The sequence below is a fragment of the Rhinolophus sinicus genome, linkage group LG02, assembly GCF_036562045.2.
Source record: "Rhinolophus sinicus isolate RSC01 linkage group LG02, ASM3656204v1, whole genome shotgun sequence".
Classification (NCBI taxonomy): Eukaryota; Metazoa; Chordata; class Mammalia; order Chiroptera; family Rhinolophidae; genus Rhinolophus; species Rhinolophus sinicus.
In genome coordinates, this window is record NC_133752.1 from 57,075,588 (window position 1) to 57,100,508 (window position 24,921).

The 24,921-nt window shown below is 33.6% G+C and overlaps 1 protein-coding gene across 11 annotated transcripts in view; it reads left to right on the forward strand.

The window, feature by feature from the left end:
- ANKRD17 (ankyrin repeat domain 17) overlaps positions 1-24,921 on the forward strand; it is a 152,346-nt gene that overhangs the window by 96,239 nt on the left and 31,186 nt on the right. For 4 of the 11 annotated variants that reach the window (XM_019720875.2, XM_074324465.1, XM_074324467.1 and 1 more), the window contains exons 13-23: positions 90-233; positions 644-746; positions 2,205-2,957; positions 7,211-7,359; positions 15,337-15,448; positions 15,598-15,743; positions 19,631-19,773; positions 20,338-20,551; positions 20,851-21,026; positions 22,067-22,229; positions 24,410-24,505. In XM_019720875.2, coding sequence (XP_019576434.1) covers positions 90-233; positions 644-746; positions 2,205-2,957; positions 7,211-7,359; positions 15,337-15,448; positions 15,598-15,743; positions 19,631-19,773; positions 20,338-20,551; positions 20,851-21,026; positions 22,067-22,229; positions 24,410-24,505 — 2,199 coding nt within the window. The remainder of the gene's footprint in view (positions 1-89; positions 234-643; positions 747-2,204; positions 2,958-7,210; positions 7,360-15,336; positions 15,449-15,597; positions 15,744-19,630; positions 19,774-20,337; positions 20,552-20,850; positions 21,027-22,066; positions 22,230-24,409; positions 24,506-24,921) is intronic. The other 7 variants (XM_019720898.2, XM_074324469.1, XM_074324471.1 and 4 more) reach the window with 3 other exon arrangements.

The following is a 24,921-nucleotide window of genomic DNA, read 5'->3' on the forward strand; positions in this document are numbered from 1 at the left end:
TCTGGGGCTTGTTGGCTTTATCTTCCTTAATGGTTCTGTAAATTAACTTATTTTTAAAAAATGTTTCCCTTTCATTTCTACTTTTTTAGGATGGCTCGACTATGTTGATAGAAGCAGCAAAAGGTGGCCATACAAGTGTTGTTTGCTATCTTTTGGATTATCCTAATAACTTGCTTTCAGCCCCTCCACCAGATGTCACTCAGTTAACCCCCCCATCCCACGATTTAAATAGGGTAAGATTGAAAACTTAAGCATTTTATATTATATCTTCTGTATTCCCCTTTTACTGATAGTTTCAGTTTAAACTAGGTTATTTTTTGTTTTTTGTTATGTTATATAGTTCTCTTTATAGTTATATACTTGATAATAGTTAATGAACATCTGATATAATCAGATTCTAGATTGATAGGATTTTGCTTTGCTCTCTTATGGCCAGAATAACAATTTGAAGTTCAAAGTCCATTAAAAAAATGTCATGGAAAATAATTGGATACCAGCATATTTTAAGTAAATATGTTATTGTCTGAGAATAATGTCCTACTAAAAACATTTTGAGTCTTTGTAACTTATTGTTCATTTAAAGTATATTGTTTAATGGAGTGTGTAGGAAAAGCAGAAATACAATTAGTTTCGTTTGTCTTAGGCTCCTCGTGTACCAGTTCAAGCACTGCCCATGGTTGTCCCACCTCAGGAGCCTGACAAACCACCTGCCAATGTTGCCACTACTCTTCCCATCAGGAATAAAGGTCAGTTATTTTTCTAAAGACTGTTTCTAACATGTTGTCCAGGTAAAAATGATAAGATTACAAAAACCTAGCCTTTTAAATTATTTTTCCACAAAAAACGAATTTTACTAAGTTGGCATAATTAAAGATTCTTTTTTTACCAATGAAAAAGCATGCTATTAGGAAAGAAGATAGTTAATAGCACTAATTTGTGCTAGAATTAGAAGTATTAGGAGAAATTCAGATGCTCATCTTTGATGCAATTCTGATTATGATTTCCTCTAATAACTAGTCATTTCTATTCATTTAAAATGTTAGGCTGGGTACAGTTGGATGACATTTTTGTAAATTACTTAAATTTCTATAGTGATATGAGGCATAAGATTAACAAATTAGATCAAAATTAAAATTTATAGTAACCGGTTTAATACATATTTTATATCTGGGATACCTTTTCTCAAACAGTAATTCAAAGTTACTTCAGATATGCTTGTTTGTTTCTAGAATTCTGAGGTCCATATATTTGACTTGTGGATGTTACACCATGCATGTTCCTAAGTTATGTCCCAAAACATTACAGCTACCAGTTTGAATCAGTTTTTCTTTTTACCGGAAGAACCAATGTGGTTTTAATTTTTTGTTTTTTGGCTACCTATAATATTTTACCAACAAGAATACTAAGTATTTCCACCAGCTCTTTCCAACCACTACTACCAATCTAGAGTCTTGGCACCTTTTTCAGTTGGTATAGCAAACAGTTGATTGCTGTACCTGGAGCCAGATCTGTTTATTCATCTGGCTGTCGGAAGATACAGTGGATGGCGTAGTCCAGCATCTTTTCTTCCAGGGAAACTGGATCCCAGTTCTCTACTGGCCAGGTAGCTGTGCGAATATGTGAATTTAAATCTTGCCTTTATCAGTCTTGAAGATGGTAGGCCCCAACAAAGACATATATTTTAGTTGGATTTTAATTTCCTGCTACTTCTCAGTGGTTTGGGTACTCTTTGTGTGTATGTGTGTGTGTTTAAAAGGCACAGACTATTAAATGTGGAAAAACCGTGAGTTAGAGGTCTGAGTTTTCCCTACATCTTAATAATTTAGCATTATTTTTCTGTTCTTTTGATAAGTTTTTACATCTTTATGACCAGATGAAGTATCTACACAGTCTTAGATTTTTACTTTAATTGCACCTCTTGGATATCACAAACCTGCATCCCTCTATTGTCTAATTTTAGCCATGTGATATTTTAAAAATTCTGAAATTAATTTCCCAAAGATTACGCTATGCACATAAAATACATACATTTTATATTTATGATAAAGAAGGTGAATTTGTTTTTAACTACTTGACAGTGCAATTTCACCTTCTGTGGCTATGATAACTTGGTGCATAACTGTTGGCACTAAACCTCCCAACAGTAACTCTGTAATGAGGATGCCATTCATGTGCACTTCTGAGGGGGTTTCTTTTTCACACAGCTGCTTCTAAACAAAAGTCCAGCAGCCATTTGCCAGCAAACAGCCAGGATGTACAGGGTTACATCACCAATCAGTCTCCAGAGAGCATTGTAGAAGAGGCTCAGGGAAAGTTAACAGAACTGGAACAGAGGATAAAAGAAGCCATAGAAAAGAATGCACAGCTGCAGTCCTTGGAACTGGCTCATGCTGACCAACTTACCAAGGAGAAGATCGAGGAGCTGAACAAAACAAGGGAGGAACAAATTCAGAAGAAACAAAAGATTTTGGAGGAACTACAGAAAGTAGAACGAGAGTTACAACTGAAAACTCAGCAACAGCTAAAAAAGCAGTATCTAGAGGTTAAAGCTCAAAGAATTCAACTTCAGCAGCAGCAGCAACAGTCTTGCCAACATCTGGGACTGCTAACTCCTGTTGGGGTTGGAGAGCAGCTTTCCGAAGGAGACTATGCACGATTACAGCAAGTGGATCCCGTTTTGCTTAAAGATGACCCCCAGCAGACTGCTGCTCAGATGGGTTTTGCACCAATCCAGCCTCTGGCCATGCCTCAAGCTTTGCCTCTGGCGGCAGGTCCCTTGCCTCCAGGGTCCATCGCAAATCTTACAGAACTGCAAGGAGTGATAGTTGGACAGCCAGTACTGGGCCAAGCACAGTTGGCAGGGCTGGGGCAAGGAATTCTGACAGAAACACAACAAGGGTTAATGGTAGCCAGCCCTGCTCAGACCCTCAATGACACGCTGGATGACATCATGGCAGGTGGGTTTATATTGTTATGAGCAGGTATCAAATATGATTTGCTTAAGGCGAGTAAGAGTGTGCCAGAATTTTTTGCCATTACCCAACTTGAGAACTATTTTTGGACTCTTGACCCATGTATATCTTTAGAAATGTTAGTTCAATCTCAGAAGTTCTCAGATGGATACAGGTCAAATTAAAGATTAGCTCGTTCAATACAAGTGACTAAAACTTTCTGATTTAGCTGGGTAGGTTGGGAGTCTAGGTTTTGCAGTAGTGGGGTTGGTGTTTGATTTTTTGTTTTTGTTTTTGTTTTTTCTCTTCAAGTTCAGAATACTAAGATTGAATTTTGGCTTTTTTGCTTCTGTATTCACACCAATAAACTGGGAAATTGATAGTTGAAGTGCAAAACTAGCAGGACTTCAGGAAGCTTATTTGTGAACAGAAATACTTTATATCCTAATGGATCAGACTTCAAACCTGATGGATTTTTAAAAAAACAAAAAAACCGAAAAACTTAAACACCTTTACAATAATAATAAAGTACCAAACCAAATAGGGTTTGATTATACTGTATGTCAGTGATTTTACCCCCTGTGAAGAATGTTAATGTTTAGTCTCTTTCTAATTGTATTATGGGAAGGTGTGGTCCCCTGACAGTATCATAAAATGTGTAGTTAGAGAAATTTTATTCCTTTATAATTAGTTTCATTGGCAAGAAGAAATATTTTAGAAGGTTGTTTTAATGATTCTAGTTTTTGGTACTTATTTTTCATGAGTTCTGTAACAAAGTAGTGCACTGAAATTTTATAGGATTGTAAACCATTAAAATGTCATACTGAAAAGGATGATTTTCTTCATTTAAAAAAAAATTTGAAAAAGAAGGAAAATGGGAAAAACAAAGGGAGTAAATAGTTCTGCTCTCTTCCCTCTTTTACTCTTTGGTCTGTACTTAAAAAATGATTGAATTTTTCTAATTTTCTAACTATGTTTTAGTTAGATATCATGATAAGATTATACATAACTTTCATCTTTTGAAAAAAATAAAACTAAATTGTGTAGTGTTGAGATATTCAGTTAACATTCAGAAACTAAGAAACCAGCTAATGAGACAGATTTTTTTTATATTTACAAATTGCTCTAAAGTTACCCAGTCCTCTTAATAGCACCTCAACAGTAATACATGGAATGAAAGTCTCTTCCAATCTTGGAGGGTGCAATAACTACCTTGGATAAAATGACCTTAATCATTAGTAAGAACTATAAAGATTCTGATAATTGATAATTATGACATTTTCTATAGATTTGAAAGTTACTGCTAAGCACCATTAGCTGGTTATAATAATTGAGAATACAATTTAACAGATATTAGCAGATATTAGGTATCTTAATGAAAATTGGAGCACAGCAGCCCAAAATTCCAAATTTGATAATTACTCCTATGGCCATTACTCTAGATCATCATGGTGTTCTTTCTGTTATGTCAACTGAACTACCAAAGAATGTATAGCGTTAAGAGTTCTTTATACAATTAAATGAAGAATGGATAATCCATACCCATGAATATTTCAAAATTTTTTGATATGCTATTAGAATTTACCTGATGTTCTTGGGCATAGTTATCAACAATGATTTGCTAGTTCACTTTTTTTATGCTGATCAGAGTTATCAGAGGTTTGTAAAATAGTTTTTCTGTTGATTCATTTACCAAACAAACATTAATTCTGCCTATGTGTTCCAGGTGTTTTCATATAAAAAAAATTTTAAAGCACATAATTTTTCAGGAAATGTGACAAATATTTATCATATTATAAAAATACTTTACCTCTTTATTATATTCACTTATATGGGGAGAAGAGAGATGGCCAGAAGGAAGAACAGGATTAAAAACATCCAGCTACCTACCTGCAGCCTATCTCTGTCATTACGCATGTGCACGGGCATAAACATACACATATACTCTCACACTCACTTCCTCAACCTTTCTTTAAATTTCTATGATAGTACTTGTTCTATCAGTTGACTAATGACCATTTTCATTTCTTTCTTTGGGTTTTTTAATATCTTACAATCTTGTTAGGCTCAGTCTTCCTTCCCTTCTTCAGCATAAACTCTGTTCTTTATCCCTTACTCCCCATTTATTAGACTGCTCTTGTAAAGTGCAGTATCTTTTTCTCTAGGACTTTGCTGGCCAGTCTTCTGTCTTGTCTGTTCTGCGTACTTGCCAAAGGAAAGTCAGTTCCCAGTTTAACCAGCCTTAACACCTTGCCTTTTGCTGCCTCTCAAGTGCCCTCTTTCCTTACCTGATGTTAAAACTTTCCTGAGCATCTGTTTCTCCCTCTCTAAAATGTAACCCAAAAATGAAGTCCCACATATAAAGATCTGTACCAGAGTTCCTTCAGGTACCTACATATTTATAGTTGTTACTTTTAAATATAGAGAATGGATGAGTGACAGGCACTTATTTAGTTTTAGTAAACCAGTTTTATAGGTACTCCAGAGGAAATAAAATGAGGGGATTGCTTTTCCTATCTCCTTTTAGATGAAGTGATAGGAACAACCAATTTGACCAAAAATAAGAAAACTAGTTTTAACATGGTTTTTAAAAGAACTTTTTCCAATTGAAATGTAAATTATAATTTAGTTATTTAACAATAAAGCTTAAATTTTTTTGTTTAGTATCATGAAATAAAAATCAGTTCTTTGGACAGATTGGTGGTCATTTTGTTTAAGCTTATCTCTGTATTTAGCATTTTCATTTAGGGAAATCAATTAAAAGAATATGGAATCTATTTTAAGAGCCATAGATTTTATATGGTTTTGAAATTTATAGATAGACTATGTACCTTTAAATTATCTTGATCTTTTAATTAATATACAAACTATTAATATGGAGTAATATATCAAGGTCACTAGATGATCAATTTAATATATTAGTACATGCCCTTTTCTATTGATCTGGATCCCTAAGGATTCAAACAGTGTTTTGTTTGATTTTGTTTTGTTTTGTTTTGTTTTGTTTCCTCCCTTGTTTTTCCTTTGGCTTTTAAGTGGACTCAAAAATGTATAATTATAGAATGTGTGTTGCTATAATGTATAGTGTATGTTTGTGCCTGAACTAAGGATTTCATGTAAATAGATTTCTTAATTTACAATCATGTTTATAATTGTTATAATAAGATCTTGGCAGGATCATAACCTCTTTGCCTGGTTTCAGATCCAGTTGTGAATCATGATTGTTTTCTGTCTGATGTAGTTGATAACTACGTTGGTAACACACATCTGCACTACTGTTGACCATTCAAAGATTAATGCCTAGACTTTAGTGCTATAGCATTTTTAATGGGGGAGGGGGGAAGGATTGGTGTTCACATACCAACTCCAGAAGTCGATGAGGGAATAAAATAGCCTTATCTGCCACCACCTTTGGAGTTCTCCTACCTCAAATATTGGCCTAATTAGCCCCTTGTTAATTTGCATATTTTGGTGAAAATAATTTCATGACAAAATTCTACTTAGAAGAACTAACAATAATTTGTATTTGAAGGATGATTGTATGCATACATTTATTTCTGCCCTAATCTTTTAATTTTGTTCTCATAAGTCAGTGTGATTGCTGGATTGATTGGTGGCCATTTTAACCCCCTCAGAATAATTTTACATGTGAGAAACTATGTTTCTGTACGAGGATAAAATTTTTATATTTGACTATGTTATCATACTGAGGACTACAATTCAGAATAATATTATTATCCCCCTGTCTGCAATTAGTAAAATAGTAGGTGTTTTAAATGATTGGATAGCAAGGTTCTTCCCAGTGATGTTAGTTTCATTAGTTTCAGAATATAAGGTGTGAAATTGGCAGGTAAAATCACATTTTTCTCTCCTTCTGAACTTGACTATTTTACCTTTTATGATTAAGAAGATATAATGGACACCTATCCATTTGCATTTATGTTTAATTTTAATTCATAAAAATATTTTTGTTTTCAGGGTTATTTTGAATTAAGGTTTTATGATTATATACCGTAAGAGGGGAGTTTGTTTTTCAGATCAATTATTATTTATAAAATGGGTTACTCTCAATGTACATTATAATTTTGGATTATTGTCCAAAATCAGAAATAACCAGGAACGTGAGCTATTAGTGCTATGGCAGTCTACCTGTAGACATTCTGTGTTTAAAAAAGTTTTTAAATATTTTCTAATAATTGTTTCTTACTGTTACCTAACAATGTTTCATCCTTATTAAGTGCAGTTATTTTGTTCAACAGCAGTCAGTGGAAGAGCATCTGCAATGTCAAACACTCCTACCCACAGTATCGCAGCTTCCATTTCCCAACCTCAGACTCCAACTCCAAGTCCCATCATCTCTCCTTCAGCCATGCTTCCTATCTACCCTGCCATTGATATTGATGCACAGGTAAGGTCCAAATTCAGGAGGGATGGATTTTAACTGGAATTATGTCATCATAAAAACATTATTAAGTGATTTAAATCATCCTAGACTGCTTTATTTCTGCACAAAGATCTAAGCCACAATTATAAATAAATTAGAATCTACATTTTTAAAAATAAAATACCAAATACAGATTATTACTAAGCATTATGTGTTGTGTGATGGTCTGGTTTCCAAGGTCGTCAAATGATCTTTTTTTAAAAACTTTAGTTTAGAAGAGGATATACAAAGAAATAATTTAAGATTGGTGTGTATTTTCTTCTAATTTTAAATTAGAAGATATGCTTTAAAGTTCATAATGGATTGCATGTAAAAGAAAAGATATTCCTTTTATATATCATATATACTCAATTGCATTTATATTGTCTTTGAAAATTCTGATCTTGCTGACTGAAATATGTAGTGAGTTGGTCTGTATCTGGCACACTGTTAAGTAAAAATAATAATAGCAACAACAAAACACATTAAAAAAAAAATTAGTTTACCAGGAAATGTCAGGGCAAAGTGAGGTTGGAAAGGAGAGGATAGCTTGTGTTTTGTCCTGAAGAAATGCCATGAGGCCTATCTTAGAAGACTGCTGAACAAGATACGGGTGTATGTATGGCCTTCAGGACCGAGAAATATTTGTGTTTTGTATTTTGATTAATACCTGGCAGGGTGTGTTTGTGGGGTGTACATTATAAAACTTTCAGTTTGTTAATGATGAGTTCTTCATAAATTTTGATTTTGGGGGTGCGGGAGGGAAGGGGGGGAGAGAGAGAGAGAATTTTTTGGGCCATTAAGGACATGTACTCTTAACCTATTGAAAATACAGCCTCCTTTTCATTAAAATGTTTCTTGGTAATACTATGAAAAAAGAGTTTTATTTCCGTTATTAGTTGTTTCCCAAATAAGTATTGTTTCATATATTCATATATGCTAACTTTTTTTTTTTTTTTTTTTTTTTAGCACTTAAAATTGTTAGGGACTGTTTTAAAGGAGTAATGTCATCTAATTTTCAGACCATATACGTGAGGTAGCTACTGTTAAATACCCATTTCCCCGATGAAGAAACCAGGCTAAGAAAGAGATTATTCATTTTGCTTAACTATCACTTCATTTAGCTAAGAAAGCTGGAGCTGGATGTCAAATTTAGGTCAGTTTGACTTCAAAGCCACCCTTCTTAACTGTAATACTCTATAGCTTTTAAAAAAAGTATGAGGCATTCATTTGATGAACTACAATGGTTTACACTTAATATTGTAGCATTGTAGAATTGGATTGAACGTGGTATTGAATTTGCATTATTTTCCTCCAATCTTTTTCCTCCGATGCTATTATGTTTTAACTAGAAGTATATTTTCTAGTTTTTGTGGGATCAAGAATTGATCCATAAGCAAAAATGAAAACTTCATTAAAACATAAAAGGATTTCACTTTTTAAATGCTTTTAAATAAAACAGCCACAGGAAATGTTCCTACTGTGTATGATCATAATTTTGTTAAATTTGAAATTATTGTAGTGACAGTGAAATTTCACTTGACTATACCACTCAACTAACCATCGCTACATTACAAATTAGTCTCTAAGAAGTACACATAAATACTTTTTTTTTTTAATTTTATTGGGGAATATTGGGGGACAGTGTGTTTCTCCAGGGCCCATCAGCTCCAAGTTGTTGTCCTTCAGTCTAGTTGTGGAGGGCGCAGCTCAGCTCCAAGTCCAGTTGCCGTTTTAAATCTTTAATTGCAAGGGGTGCAGCCCACCATCCCATGTGGGAATTGAACTGGGAACCTTGTTGTTGAGAGCTTGCGCTCTAACCCACTGAGCCATCTGGCTGCCCCTCCAGAAGCTCAGGGGTAGCTCGTTGTCTTTAATCTAGTTGTGGAGGGCGCAGCTCACTGGCCCATGTGGGAATCAAACTGGCAACCCTGTTGTTCAGAGCTCAGGCTCTAACCAACTGAGCCATCCGGCTGCCCCTACATATAAATACTTTTAAAGAGGCTTTTTTAATTTAAAAAAGTAACTTACATTTTAAATGTATTAGACATACTATGTAAAAAGATTTAATTGTGGCTCCTTCAAAATCTGTTCCTTCTTTGTTTGGTCTCTACCTTGAGGTTTTTCGGTTGGGTTTAGCCTTAACATGAGTTATGCTACTTTTCATGGAGTTTATCATAATTGCTTAGTTAGACATTCGAAAGTTCCTACTTTGGAAAACATAAAACAAAATAAATATTCAGAAATAATTGTTCACCATTTTTTCTTTAATTTTTGATGTTAGGTATTTTTTTAAATTTATTAATTTTTCTGATACCAAGCAAGTACTTTTAAGTGGTAAAAATGAAGATCCTTTGTACTCAATCCATCTGAATTTTTTCTAGATCCTAAAATAAAAATACCTTGACATTTCACATAGTATTTTGGTTTATGTGTGACAGTACTGTGCCATACAGACAAATGATATGATAAAAAAATGAATACCAAGATTCTTCCTGTTTTGAAAGATTAAACATTCATTAGTAATTGGAGCCTTCATTTTATTTAATAAGCCTTGACATGTACATTTTTAACACTTTACAGACATCTGACTTCTTTAACTTATCTTTATAATAGCCCCATGAAGTAGGTGCTGTTACTACTCACATTTTACATGTGAAGGAAGACTTAGGAGGTATTAAATATCTTGCCCAACAGCTTATTTATGGTAGAGCCAGCTTTTAAACAACCCCAGCCCTCTGGCTCTAGAATTTATGCTTTTAACCACTGTGCTATGCTGCCTGTTTTTCAATATTTATCTTAGATGTGAACATTGAATTTGAATTACATTAATCTGGTAAATTAGATTATAGAAAATGAGTCCAACACCTAAATGGCAAAAGATCATGTATCCTTCATTTTTGCATCATTACAGCATGTTTCTTTGGCCATACTTCATATTTACATCAAATCTTGATTTAAGGGAGAACAAAAGAAATGTTAATTTTTTAAAGCCTCAGTATATAAGTGTCCTTTTTAAAATGCTAATGATTCTTAAAGTGCACATAGGTTAAACTCCTTTTAGCAGGAATCATATGTGTGATTTCTGGACCTTGAAGTATGCTGAAAATAAGAGTTTACATTCTTTACAAGGCTCTTCAAATCTTTTGTTATATAACTAGAAATCACCTTTGTTGTGCAAGTGTGTTCCATAGATAGGCTCTCCACCTCTCATGTAACGGTTTTATTGAATTAAGTTTGGATATTTTCAAAACATGTAAGGTTAATACCACATACTGTACTGTTATCAAAATTTACTTTAGGAAACATCAATAAATGATAGTTTAAAGGAATTATTTAAGACGGTTTTACAATACCTTTTGATAGCGTAGCTCTAATCTTTTTTGTTTTTTTACTTGAATTTATACGTGTATACTCTAGATATAGAAGTTAGTAATCATATAGATTTTTAAGAATCATTGGTTTCATATGAAATAATAAATCTGGTTGAAGGTTAGAATTGAATAACACTGAATTAATTTTTTTTGGTATTTTATTGTGTGAAATTTTGATTAACTCTAATAGCCACTAAAAATGAGAAAGAGCCAGTTGTTCTGTTCATAAATATTTGTGTTCCACCTCCACTCCACTCCCTTTTTCTTATCTCATGGTTTTCATATATTTCTGAACTGCTTGTCATTTTCATACTCTAACTTCTAAAGGCTTTCCTTGAACTTGGAGTAACTTATTTTAGTACATCTCAAAAAAATGAGAGAAATAATTAAGAAATTTTGCCTTTTTTCCAGTTAATAATTAACATATCCATTATTTTTTAAAGAGAGTTGACATTAAATATAACTCATACAAAACTAAAATTGTAAAATCATGTTTTACTTTTAATGGTATGAATATCTTTTGGATATTCTTCTCTTCTGTTGGTTTTACAGCAGAGAACAGTTTCATCACAATGATTTAATGAGAGAAAATAAGGAAACCAGGAAAAATGTGTTAATAGTGATATGTCATATGCTGCCATTAAAGCATTCCACTTTAAAAATGCATGCATTCTGCTTGTTTATATGCACTCTTTTGAACAGATTATTTACTGTTTTACTGATAATTCTTACTTATTGAATACCCTAAAGTGCTATCATTTTTAATCTTACATGTGACCCCGCACATGGTTCGAGAATGAGATGTTTGTGATTAGGAAGGTTATGGAGGTATAAAAAAGTTCAGCCCTTTAAGTTCTATTAGCTTTAAAAGTCTTTAGTTGTAAATGTAATTAATAGATATAGTTCCTTTATTACAGACAATTCAGGTATGTTTTTCACCTGCATTCCAGCTCATTAAAAGTTGCCTTTTCCAAATGATATGGCATCTGTTTTCTTATGGTTCCTTCTTGTGTTTTCCCTCTTTCAAAATTGAATGGTCATATTGATGCTTACAGAATATTTTTACATTGAATACAATTTTATTGTTTTTTTATAAACCAGAATTAACATAACATTTGTTATGTTACAGAGTGGTATATTTTATAGTATTAGGGGCTAAATGGAAATTTTCTTTAGAATATAAACCTGGGTGAGCTTTTAACAAAGCTCTGGGCATCTTTCTCCTTTTCAGGTTTCTCTTAAGTATATGACAATGTCACTTGTTAACCTGTATAATATAACATAACTAGTGGTACTTTGTCTTCCAGAAAGTTCTTAGCTATACTGTTATTCTTTGATTAGCAATATTTAAAATACCTATTTTTTTCTGTACCTTGTCAGTCACTGTTAATTTCAACCCAAACTTCTATTTCAGTTAACTTGTTTCCTGATATATTGCAAATCAGGATAATATTTCTTACCATTTTGGGGTTGGGTAGGTGTGTATTTGGGATGAGTTTTGCGAGGGGTGGGTTGGTGGGGGTGGAAGCCTCACTTCAGAATCTTTAAATTCTTTCCTTATTGTCTTATAAAGATCGTCATCAAATGTCAGTGCTGTAATTTCTCCTCAATGCACAAATACAATGAAGTTACCCACTCATAAGTTCCCCAAGGTCTTTGACCAGCCCTCTTTTCTCAGCTTTAAATACTTTTTCTTCAGTTCTCATAATACATTGTTTATATTTCTCTCAAGTTTGAACCTAAATTTGCCCTGGATAGTAATCGGTAAGCTCCTAGTGCAGGGACTGTATTTACTTTTGTCAACCCTAGAATACCTAGCAGAATACTTTGAATATAAAAGGTGCTTAATAAATGCCAGTTGAATTGATGTTTTATGATGTGGGGAAAGAAACAATGTTTTATGATTCACTAAAATTTTTCATGTTCATCTTTTTCAAATTTTGTTCATCTCTTCATTCTCTATTTAAGATTGGCACCACTTTCCTAAATTACTCTTTAACCTCTAGAATACTTTTAGAAACCTCATAAACTTCATCATAAAGTTGGCTCTTCTACTGATTGTCTATACACTAACATAAGGAGCACGGAAGACAGACTTAACGTAATATTGATCTCACTTGGCTTTGCCTTAGGGTTGCTCTGTAATGTAATGGAAAAGCAGAATTTTGTTATTGAAGATCTTCTTGTGTTTTTTAAGCCAATACTTACTGGTTATTAGCTTGTGTGACCATCGGGAGGTGGTTTCTCTGAGCCTTTGTCTCCTTTTCTCTGATACCACAAATAATAGAGCTGTCACTCATTTAAGTATTCGTGTCCTTCTCCGTTGTTATAGTTGCTGCATCTCCCCTTGTGAGCATCCCCAGATCTCTGCAGTCAGTAGCTCTGCTCTCTGCCAGCCTTCTGCAGGGCAGCTTTTGCCGTCTCCCTCTTCATCACTGACTAGTAGGCTTTTTCTTATTTCTTGACTCTTTATTGATTTTGCCTTTTGTCTCTAATTACTTATTTTTTTAAATATAATAGTTTGTTTCTTAGAGCTATTGGCCTTCTGGGAGAATATGCCTTTCCTTTTACATTTATTGCATAAATATCATAAATATTATAGAAATATGATATACAAAATAGTAAATATAGTACATTTCATAAATATGGAGTCCTTTGTTTTATTAGTAAGCCTTTGAAGATATGACTTTATTGCCATTTATTCAACTTAACTGTCATTTATTGTTTTCTAACAAAGCATCACTTACAGGTAGAGAATGCAAACATGAATAAGACATGTTTATTATTTTCTAGGAATGTATAGTCCTCTGAGGATGATAGACACATAGCTAATAGTAGCATAAGGGAAAATTGGTGTTAAATGTTGCAGTAGAGATACATATGTAAAAAATGAGGTAAAATGGCTTAGAACAGCACTATGCAATGAAAAAATAATGTAAGACATATGTAATTTAAAATTTTCTAGTAGCCACATTTAAAAAAGGAAAAAGAAATAGGTGGAGTAGATTTTAAGAATATTTATTTAACTTAATAAATCCATAGTATTTTTGTTTAAACATGTAATCAATACAAAAAATTACTGAGTTGTTTTACATTTTTATTTTATACTAAAAATCTTCAAAATTTGGTGTGTATGTTACACTTACAGCTTAGATCAAATAAATCATCTGGTTTTCCTGAGACTTTCATGATTTTGGTACCAAGAGTCTCTCATCCCAGGTACTCCAGGAGTCCCGGGCAAGTTGGGATGGTTTATCACCCTGTTTAGAATATACCTCAGCTTGGACTTACTTCACTGGAAATATTTGATTTACACTTAGGGTTTGACTGAGTAGATTTGATTAAGTTTAAAAAGTAGATTCATTTATTCAGGTTGTTCCAGACATACTAAAAAAAAGCTTTCCAAAAACCAAACTGAATGTCCCCTTTAAAATTTATATTAATTTAAATTAAATAAAATTTAAAATACAGTTCCTCAGTCACATTTATTTCAAATACTAATAGTCACATGTTGCTAGTAGTTAACTTTTTTGGACAGCACAAATTTAGAGTACTAAAATCATGATACTTCAATAGTTCACTAAATAAACATTTAAACTACGATGGACTACTGGTGAATCCAGTATTAGTTACTATCACTAGCAGAAGTCAGAAATAAATTGTGCATAAATACTGCTGTGTCTCAATTATAACAGTCTTTATCTTGCCAAATACTCTATATTCAATTATGTATATTTTTTTGTGCTTCTAAGTATTTTGGGGCCTTTGTTCTTGAATGCAGTTAAGTTACTTGGAAACAACTTTTTCATTTCAAGACTCGATTTTCAGCTTTGTTAGATGGTTCCAGAACAGCTAATATGGCCTCACTGCTGAGGATTTTACTTGATAACTTGTGTGTTTTGAGATCTTTCTACTCTGCTGGTAGGAACCAAACTATGTAAGCTCTGGCCCTGTGTAAGCTCTGGGTGTTGTTCAGCTTGATCCCTTCTGGTGGTCTTTCCCTGGCCTCGTGCACATGTATTGATCAGATCTCTGCTGAAGACTCCAGGGGAACCCTCCGCAGATCTGTGGAATACTCCCTCTTTGTAGTGCTTTCCTCTCTAGTAGACTGCTCCATGAATTCTAGCCACCTTGACCTTTCCAAACTCTGTCTTAACTCAGGGAGACTGCCAGACTCTGTTTGGATACCCTTTCCCTGCATTGCAGCCTAGAAACTCCAGGCAATAAGTTAAGTAAATCATTTCTGTCCTCAGAGATCACTGTCATGTAACTGCCATTAGTGGCTGGAAGCAAAAGTGAGTCCACAGTATTTCTTTTAATCATAGAGTTGAAAACGGCATATGGTTGAAAATCATTCTTTTTTTCTTCATGTTTGCTTCAAGAATAGCCTATAAAGTTCAAATATTATTTGTAGCCTTTAAGAAATCACAAGTTGGTCACTAATGGTAAACAACAGCCTACTATCCAAATGTTTGCTCCAGTGGACTGATTTGTATGTATTTGTGTGTATTTGGTATATGTACATATTATGGACTTGATATTAACCTCAGTTATGTAATGAGCTAATCAAAACATGAATTTGTTACAGACTGAGAGCAATCATGACACGGCGCTAACACTTGCCTGTGCTGGTGGTCATGAGGAGCTCGTACAAACACTGCTAGAGAGAGGAGCTAGCATTGAGCACCGAGACAAGAAAGGTAGGGCCTACTTTTGTTCATTTTTTTCTTTTGGAATATTTGTGTACTGTGGAGAAATAATACTTTTAGGTTATTTTGATGGTTAGAAATAATGGAAAACAGCATTGTTCCTTTGCTTAACATGTAGTGAGATCATTCTCTTTCTCCAGGTTTTACTCCACTCATCTTGGCTGCTACAGCTGGTCATGTTGGTGTTGTTGAAATATTGCTGGACAATGGTGCAGACATTGAAGCCCAGTCAGAAAGAACCAAGGACACACCACTATCTTTGGCTTGTTCTGGGGGAAGACAGGAGGTAATGTTTTTTCCCGTGTAATTTTTCCCCCATCTGTTTATCAAATGTATGCTTTAACTTACATGATTTTATGGGAACAAAGGATTGACATCTTAGATTTATCACAGTAACTGAACCTATTATCTGTTAGCAAAAGGACAGGTATCAGTGTTAGCATAAGCTATAGTGCCAGAAAAGTCGTGTGTTGTTTATTATCCCACTCATCTAAAAGGAGTACCTGCCATAGGAATGCCTGTGTGCTACGTTCAGGCTAAGGGAAGGATTAAGACACTGCAAATCAAATCAGTAAGATCCTGATACGTGGGACCTATGTTCACTCATCTTTTCCTGTCCCAGAGTACCTAGCATGAAAAGTACTTAAGCTCAGCTCTGTGTGTATAAGATGAATAGGGAAATAAGAGTATTGCATTTTCAGTTGTTCTGAGGACTCGCATCTTCTAATTATTCCCCACTGTTTTTCAACTCTGGCGAAAAGGTCCTCAGATAAGATCATATGACCTTATAGTTTTAAGGAATGTAGAACAGTGAGTGTCATCCTGTGTAGACCCAAGACAGTATAATTTACACTCCCTTGTGTCTTTTCTTCTAGCATTTAATAATTAACTGGATAACCTAGTTTTCAAAATTCATTTTTTAAATCTATTCCTATGTACAATGGATTTAAGGCTTTTGATTAGCTAGTCGTGTTGTCTCTGTAGATTGACAACTTCTCACACAGGGAGTTGTTGAAACTGAGATTTAGGATACACCCTAGCTTGTCCAGGTCAGTTTCCTACTCAGATTAAAATCATTTTCTTTCATTTTCCTCCACCACCCTAAATATTATAAAGTTCTCCTATTTATCAAGCCTGAAGTATGCCTTCCCTAAGTTTCCACACTATTCCTAACTCTCCCCTTTGAACTAATGGACAGAGGTTTATACCCTCTTTTATCTTCAGATATTTGAGTCTGTATTCGTCAGTTACCTATTTTCTATTTGAAACGTGTCCTGTTCTTTTCATTCTTAACTTGAGAATACCTTTTCCAAGCACTTCACCTGGCTATTCCACACACTATGTCAGTATTCTTCCTGAAATATTATATGTAAAAATACCGTGATCAGTGAACTGGTGGACTGTTACCTCCCTATATTTACTCATCTTAAACTGGCCTCCCCTTGCCTCTTTGCCTGTTATAGCATATCAGGTTATATTGCCTGTTGTAGTATATCAGGCTATATATCAGGTGTAATCAGTAAAAACCACTAAAGTTTTTATTAAACTAGTAAATTAAAAATTTTGAGAGAATAATTCCTGCACAGGAAGACAGGGAAATCTAATAAAACGGTATACGAGTGTGTATAGAAAGATTGGAGTTGGTGTTCCCTTATCTTGTGGATTAAACAGAATTGGAGCTCAGTGATAATACCAGCATAAGTTTTTTTTTTCATACAATTTTTGCTTTGGTTATGTCTACAATATTTGCTCCTTTATATTTGGAATAGATAGTATATGTGTGTATAGTGAGATGCACTTGCTACTGGAGATGTTTGGCACAAGAGACAGCAAGAGACCTGTTCCTACTTTCTGTGCTATTCCTTCTGGTTGATAATGTGAATGCATTTGTATCTTTTTTTTACCCCCTGTACTCCCTAGTGGAGGTGATTGATATGTTAAAATAATTTTAAACCAAATAATATTAAGATATGGCAGAAATTTTTGCAATTAGATAACAGCATTAAATGGAAAAGCTTATATCAGTCAGAAATGTAAATGCTGTTTTGAAATATAATGAAAGTAAAATTTTGACTTAACTGAAATTGTCAATCATTATGCAGCTTGAAATAATCCTTGTTTCATATAATTTTTCAATGTTGAATCAAAAAGAAATCAGTTGATTTCCTTCCTTCCGAAGCAATATTAAAACTTGTAGTGTACTGTAATCTTTGTTTTCATATTAAAATGTTACAGATGAGGTTATAACAGTTATAGAAGTCTTTTAGGGTAATAATTTTGCCTATAACACTCTGTTGCTTTGATTTGGTGTTACTAGAACAGTTAAGTATTTTGAAGTAATTAGTGAAATGTTGGAAAGTCATTTTACTATAAAATCGCAAACTAATTTCTTCTATATTGAATGTTTATTACTTTTGGGGAATGGACCATTTCCTCTGAGAGATAACTAAGATTGGTTATCTTTGCATAATGGAATTCAGAAACTTGAAAAATATGATTAGGGTTTTCTACTTTATTGCTTAAGGGACTCTTTGTAAAATAAGATGGCCTAATGCCATTTGTTTGTTCTTGTTTTTATGCACAAGTCTAGGTGGTTTTGTCACATAAGCCACCTAATTTTACTAGCCCTAAAAGCAAAAAAGTGGTGTCTAAAATTGGACTTAGCTTTATTCAAAGAAGTAAAGTTTTAGCAGCTATGTAAGACAAAGCACTGTTCATTAACATTTATTTGTTATTTCCTGGTTAGTATTTTAGGATATATTATTAATAGAGCAAGGGTAATCGCTATGATCTTGAACAATCTTTGACTTCCCTATGCATCATTTATAAAAGGAAGATGAAAATACTAGTACTTGTGTCAAAGAGTAGCTTGGTATATTAAATGGCATGTGGACAAAGATCTGTGAATGGCCAATAAGCACTTAAATGCTAAATATTTTTAGTTACCAGGTAATGCAAATTAAGACCTCAGTAGGATATCACCACACACCCACTGGAATGGCTAAAATTATAAAGACTGACAATACCAGATGTTGCCAAGGGTGTGGAGAAACCAGAACTCACTTATTGATAAAAGTGTTAAGTAATATAACCACTTTAGGAAAGGTTCGGTGATTTCTTATAACTGAACATACACCCAGAAATTCTACTACTAGGTGGAATTTGTGAGCAATAAAAATATATTTCCACAAGAGTGTTCATGGGAACTTTATTCAAAATTGCAAAAATTAGAAGTGGCAAAGGTGATGATCATCAGTAGACTAGGTAAGCTATCGCATATTCATTTAATGGAATGCTACACAATACACACAAATGACTCTCAAATACTGTGGTTTCATTTATGTGAGGTCCTAAGGCAGATGAAACTCATATGTGGGTGGGATTGACTGGGAAAGGGGCATGAGTAAATAACAGGGATTTAAATTACATTAGGTTTATGCATTTGTCTGTATTCGGTGAATGTATTATACGAGTAAGTTTTGAGCATTTATCGTTTCAGCTAAATTTTACCTAAAATTTCACCTAAAAAAATGAAAACAAATATAAAATATAGTCTAGTTAATGATACACATGCTGATGTATTTAAGGGAAATTGCAGGTGTCTGCAGTTTACTTTGAAATGAAATATGTCAAAAAATGATGGACAAATAGATGTGATTAAGTATAGTAGACTATTGTAGAATCTACTCACTAGTGTATGTAAATTTTTTCAAATTTACATATGTTTGAAAATTTTTGTAATATAATAATGGAAAAAATGTTAGCTTTATTCCAAGGTTTTTTTTTTAACATTTAGTTATTGATTGTAAGTTTTAAAAAATATTTTAAAGACATGCTTAAATAAAAAATATCTTATTCTGTTTTACCACTATGTAGTGGAATAACACAAATACTATTTCCAAAATAGCATTGCATAACACATGAGGTCCACATCTTTTATGAATACACTGTGATTTCAACAGGCTTCAAAATGGATTTTACTTGAGAAGCTCTCTGTTGTTTTCTAAGACTTCTTGTTACCATTTGAGGCTTGTTTTGTGCAAAGTTTGGTGAAAGAAGGACTTTGCCTTCTTTGGTTACACAATATACCAGAAAGAGAGACATCAGAAATACACATCTTGTAAATTGTCTCACCGTAAGAAGAAAACACATTTTTTTCTTTTTTCTTTCCAGGTGGTGGAGCTGTTGTTAGCTCGAGGGGCAAATAAAGAGCACAGGAATGTTTCTGATTACACACCTCTAAGCCTGGCTGCTTCTGGTGGCTATGTGAACATTATCAAAATATTACTAAATGCAGGAGCCGAGATTAATTCTAGGCAAGTTTTGTTCTCTCTCTACAAGCCCCTTACGAGCATTATGTTAAAGATATTTGCAGAAAAATTATGTTCTTAATGTCATGTTTAGGAAATACCTTCATTACAAATTTAGAATCCAAATTAAGAGATTTTTTAAGATTAATTTTATTTACGTATTGAAAACTGTTGACATAGAACTTGAAAAACTATCAATTACACTATTTCTTATGGTACTAAAAGTAAACACGTCTTTCTTATGTGTTTTTATTAAGCAAACGTGCTTCAGGATGGAAAGTCCATCTTAATAATAGTCTAATAACTTAATAATCATTTTTCAGCCCAAGGCATTATGTTGAATGAGATACAGAAAGTATTCTAGTTCTAGGTGATAAATTATTTGTAATGGAGTCTTGATAGTATCTTAAAGACTTACTAGAGCTGAGAAAAACGATTATTTTAAATAATCCTGCAAAGTAAAGAACCTTAAATAATTCCTGAAATAGAATTCTATATTGTCATCCGAGTTTTCTGGGACATTTAAAACGTATATTTTCCCTTTTGTTTCTCCCATTCCTCCATCCCCAGAACTGGTAGCAAATTGGGCATTTCTCCTCTGATGTTAGCAGCTATGAATGGGCACACAGCTGCTGTTAAGCTCCTATTAGACATGGGCTCTGACATAAATGCTCAAATAGAAACCAATCGGAACACTGCCCTTACCTTAGCCTGCTTCCAAGGAAGAACTGAAGTGGTTAGTCTTCTGCTTGATAGAAAAGCAAATGTGGAACACAGAGCTAAGGTAAGAAAAAGTCTGAGATTTATACATGGATTTATTGCTCATTTATTAAGTGCCAGTTATATGCCAAGTGCTTTGCATCTTACACAGTTTATTTTTTTTCACAACAAATTGACATTAGGTAAAATTATCTGCTTTTAATAGATCACACTGTAATTCAGAGAGGCCAGTAGTATCAGTGCTGAAATTTAGTTGAGTCTTTGTAACAGCTATACATATTGCTCTCTCAGATTGTTGTTTTTTAACCTTTTAGCTCTTTCCACTTTTATGTGTTGTTGTGTTCTATGTTTCGCTCAACCTAGACTGGACTCACACCACTAATGGAAGCTGCCTCTGGCGGATATGCAGAGGTTGGCCGAGTTCTTTTGGATAAAGGTGCTGATGTTAATGCCCCTCCAGTGCCCTCCTCGAGAGATACAGCTTTAACCATAGCAGCAGATAAAGGGCATTACAAATTCTGTGAGCTTCTCATTGGCAGGTATGATGTTACCATACCCTTCATATAGGAACATGGTGTCACTAGTGATTACTGTTCTCTCTGGGCAAATGGTACTGTAAAGAATCGAATGTGATTACTTCTATAAACTACAAGTGCATGTTTTGTTTTACTTTGTAAACCTACCTGTTATTCCCATCCATCCAGAGCTATGATTTATTTCAATGCAACTTAGAAATATTTTTCTTCCTTTCTTGTGTGTGTATATACTTTTAAAGTGCTATAATGAACTATGTGAACATTCATCCAGCTGTTGTCATCCATATTCACATCTCCCACGCAGTTGGAGTTTTGTAAAGAGTGCCTTTCCAAGTCTTAAAAGTCTGGCAATAATCTAAATCTTCACTGTTGATTTTTCTTGTTCTTTATAGTAACTAGGGGTTTTGAGTGAGTTAAGGAACTGTTCAAGGGTATCAGGGAAGATCCAGAATAGTTTCTGCTTTCAGTCACTTCGAAGTTGCCTGCAGACTTCCAAAGATGCTTGTCTGCTTAATTGGATTTCCTAAAGACCTTTGCATGGTGTCCAAGCAGTAGTATTTAGTAATAGCTATTATCACTACTGTTATTCACCAGGAGTCTTATGTGTTATGCCCACTGAACTCTAAATCTGCATGTTATGTTTAAATTCATTTTTTTCTTAAGCTACAAGTACATGAATACAAATACTCTGAAAAGATACAATTGCTGTTTGTGTCTCTAGGATACTGTTTATTTAATATATTGATTATGATATTAACAAGATGGACTTCCATTTTTCACTAAATAAAATTTCAATTTTCTCAATATTTCAAACTCAAAATTATGTAGTCATTATTTTTAAGATAAAACAATTATTTTTTAATTCAGTGGTTTTTCTTTGATGACTAGAAATTCCTTGTAATGTTATTTTAAAGATGAAATGTATTTTAGTCCTTGACTGTTAAACAGTTTTTATCTTTACAGAATATTTTCACAATAGTTGATTTTTATTGTTATGTTATTCCATTTCATTTAAAACCATTTTATCTGTGTCATCCATTTAGGGGAGCTCACATTGACGTACGTAACAAGAAGGGGAACACTCCATTGTGGCTAGCAGCAAATGGTGGACACCTTGATGTGGTTCAGTTATTGGTGCAAGCAGGTGCAGATGTGGATGCAGCAGATAACCGCAAGATAACTCCTCTCATGGCAGCATTTAGAAAGGTAGAAGCCTTTCATCCTCGTTCACGTGGATGGTTTTCAGTTAGGCTGTGAAGTGCACAGTTTGATGATTACCATAGACTTTCATTTTAGGGTATAACATAAGTTTTGAAAGCAGTCAGATAATAAGCAAATAATCATTCTGATGGCAACGTGGAAAGGTAGATACAAATATCTCAGAAAAGCTATTACTATCACCTATATTGGGCATAAAAGCTAAGTACACTTTTAAAAATAAGCAGTATCTTCAGAATCTAGTTACAATCTTTATCTTTCACAAACTGTAAATCCAATTAAGATAACTAATTGCTTGGAAAAAAGGAATTGAATAATAAAAACCCAGCTGCCAGTATTTGAAACTACTGAAAATCAAGTATACTATATCCATATGTAGAAATAAATTTTATGAAAGTGAGAGAAACTGTTTCTCTTTCTCTGGTGCATATCATAGGGCTGTGTATAAGTAATTTGATTTAATGATTTGGTTGATTTCTTAAATGGAGTTTTAGTTTGTTAGAACACCAGATGATTTTTCAAGGATTATAATTTTGAGTTTTGTCCTTCTGAGACGTGTGTAAAATCCCTTGTAGATGGTTTTGTTGTATTGACAATTTTTACTATATAAATTGCAGGAAATAATTTCTTCCTTTTTCTCTTAGTCTCTGACTTCTGCTCTTCATACCACCTCTTCCCTGGTTGTTCTAGATACTGACCCTGCATTTCTTTTTCCTTACCAATCAAATTTACTCTTTATTTCTGTCTACCTACCTCTTCTCCAAGCAAGCTAGTATATCATAATCAACTTAATCTTCCACTACATTAGTATCCTCTTCAAGAACCTTTTCCTGTTTTCCCAGTCCCTAATACTTTGAAATCCAATCTTAGTGTGTTATTCAAAGCCACAATCTGGTGCTCTGGAGCTCATGTCATTATGAGTCCCTCGTGTGAAGTCTCCTTGCTTGGCCTTTTCTTTGTTCTTGCCTCCTTCATGACCTTTGTTCTCATCTCAGGACTGCCCATGTCCTTCCTAATTTTTCCAAATTTACTTATTCTTTGGATGTAATTTAAATCTGCCCCTTTACAAAACCTCTTCTCATTCTGTTTGAGATACTATAATCTCCTGAAAGTTGTAGAAGTTCTACAGTCTGTTATTATCTTCATCATTTATTTTGGCAAATATGTATATCTTGTTACTACTCTAATATCTAACATGGGTATATCTTATCTTTCCAAGTAAACTTAGCTCCTTAACAATAGTGCTTATCTTGAATTCATTCCACTATTTTTTTTGGTGCCTACCATGTGTAACTGTAATGGGGTTGGGATATTATATTGCATGGCGTGCAGCAACTATTTTTTAAAAATGTGTGATTTAATCAGGAAGGTCAGATCTACACAGAGTCAGGTAACTGTGAGTGTTCCATTTAAATAGTTTAACTACTGCAGAAGTGTTGGTGAGATATGGAAGAATGATGCAAATAGCATTTGAGCTATTCATTAAAAGATAAGGATAGTTTTAAAAGGTGCAGATTAAAAGGAAGGGAAGGATGCAATTGGGGCAGTATACTGAATATAAACAGCTGTTTATCCAGACCAGCTAATTTACAGGTGTTGTGTCAGAGAGCAGTAGTGTGGATTGAAGAAAGTGGATAGCCTCTTGAATGCTGGACTGAAGATTTTGAACTTTACTTAGATACTGAACTGTTACAGTGTATAATATAACCATAGCTCTCATGCTTTAGGAAAATGCATTTATTCTTTCACATTACCTAGTACAGTGCTATGCATTCAGTTTTTATCTGAAAGAACAGATTGTTATTTCTACTTTTTTAATGCTTAGAATTGAAAAATGCTCATTTCTATTGCTAGCTAGGTAAAAAAGAGGAATATTTTTTTCCTTTCAGATATAGCCCCCATGTCTTCATATTTCTTGATTTTTTAAATTCAGAGTGATTTAGATTTTAAGTCAGGTTATTCTGTACTCTTTTGAGATGAGAATGAAAGTAGATTTATTTGAACGAAAGCCTCGTTTTCATTTAAAGAGCAAAAAATACCCAATTAAGTCTTTATTTTTTGTAGCACTAATTTTTTGTAGCCAAAGGAATCTTAGTTAAGACAGACTGTAGATTTATTGAATCCTGTTAGCGTCTGCTTTAAATCTGACATTAATATCTATTTTTTAGGGTCATGTGAAGGTGGTGCGCTACTTAGTCAAAGAAGTCAATCAGTTTCCATCAGATTCTGAATGTATGAGATACATAGCAACCATCACTGATAAGGTAATATATTGATCAAATTCATCCCACTGTATGAGTTAGTGATCCCATTTGGCTTTATATAAATATATCCCACGCTAAGAAAAAAGTCGTAGTTTGAACAATAATGTGTGGTATATAGCAATTTTCATTTATCTAGTATTTGGGAAGGAAGTATGCTACCTATTTAAGAGACTCTTCAGATTACTTACTTAATGAAGCAATAAAACATTCTCTGTGACAGAATTACTTTTATCTTTTTAAATAGTACTGAACTAATTTAATTTTATGTAAACACTAAACAATCTAAAGCACATTTTGTTATTATTCATTAGTGCTATAATCTATATATGTTTATCCAGACTGGTATCTATTCTGAGAGGAATAAGCCCAGTGGGTTTTTTTTAAATATCTAAACAGAAATGAACATAATAGTTTTA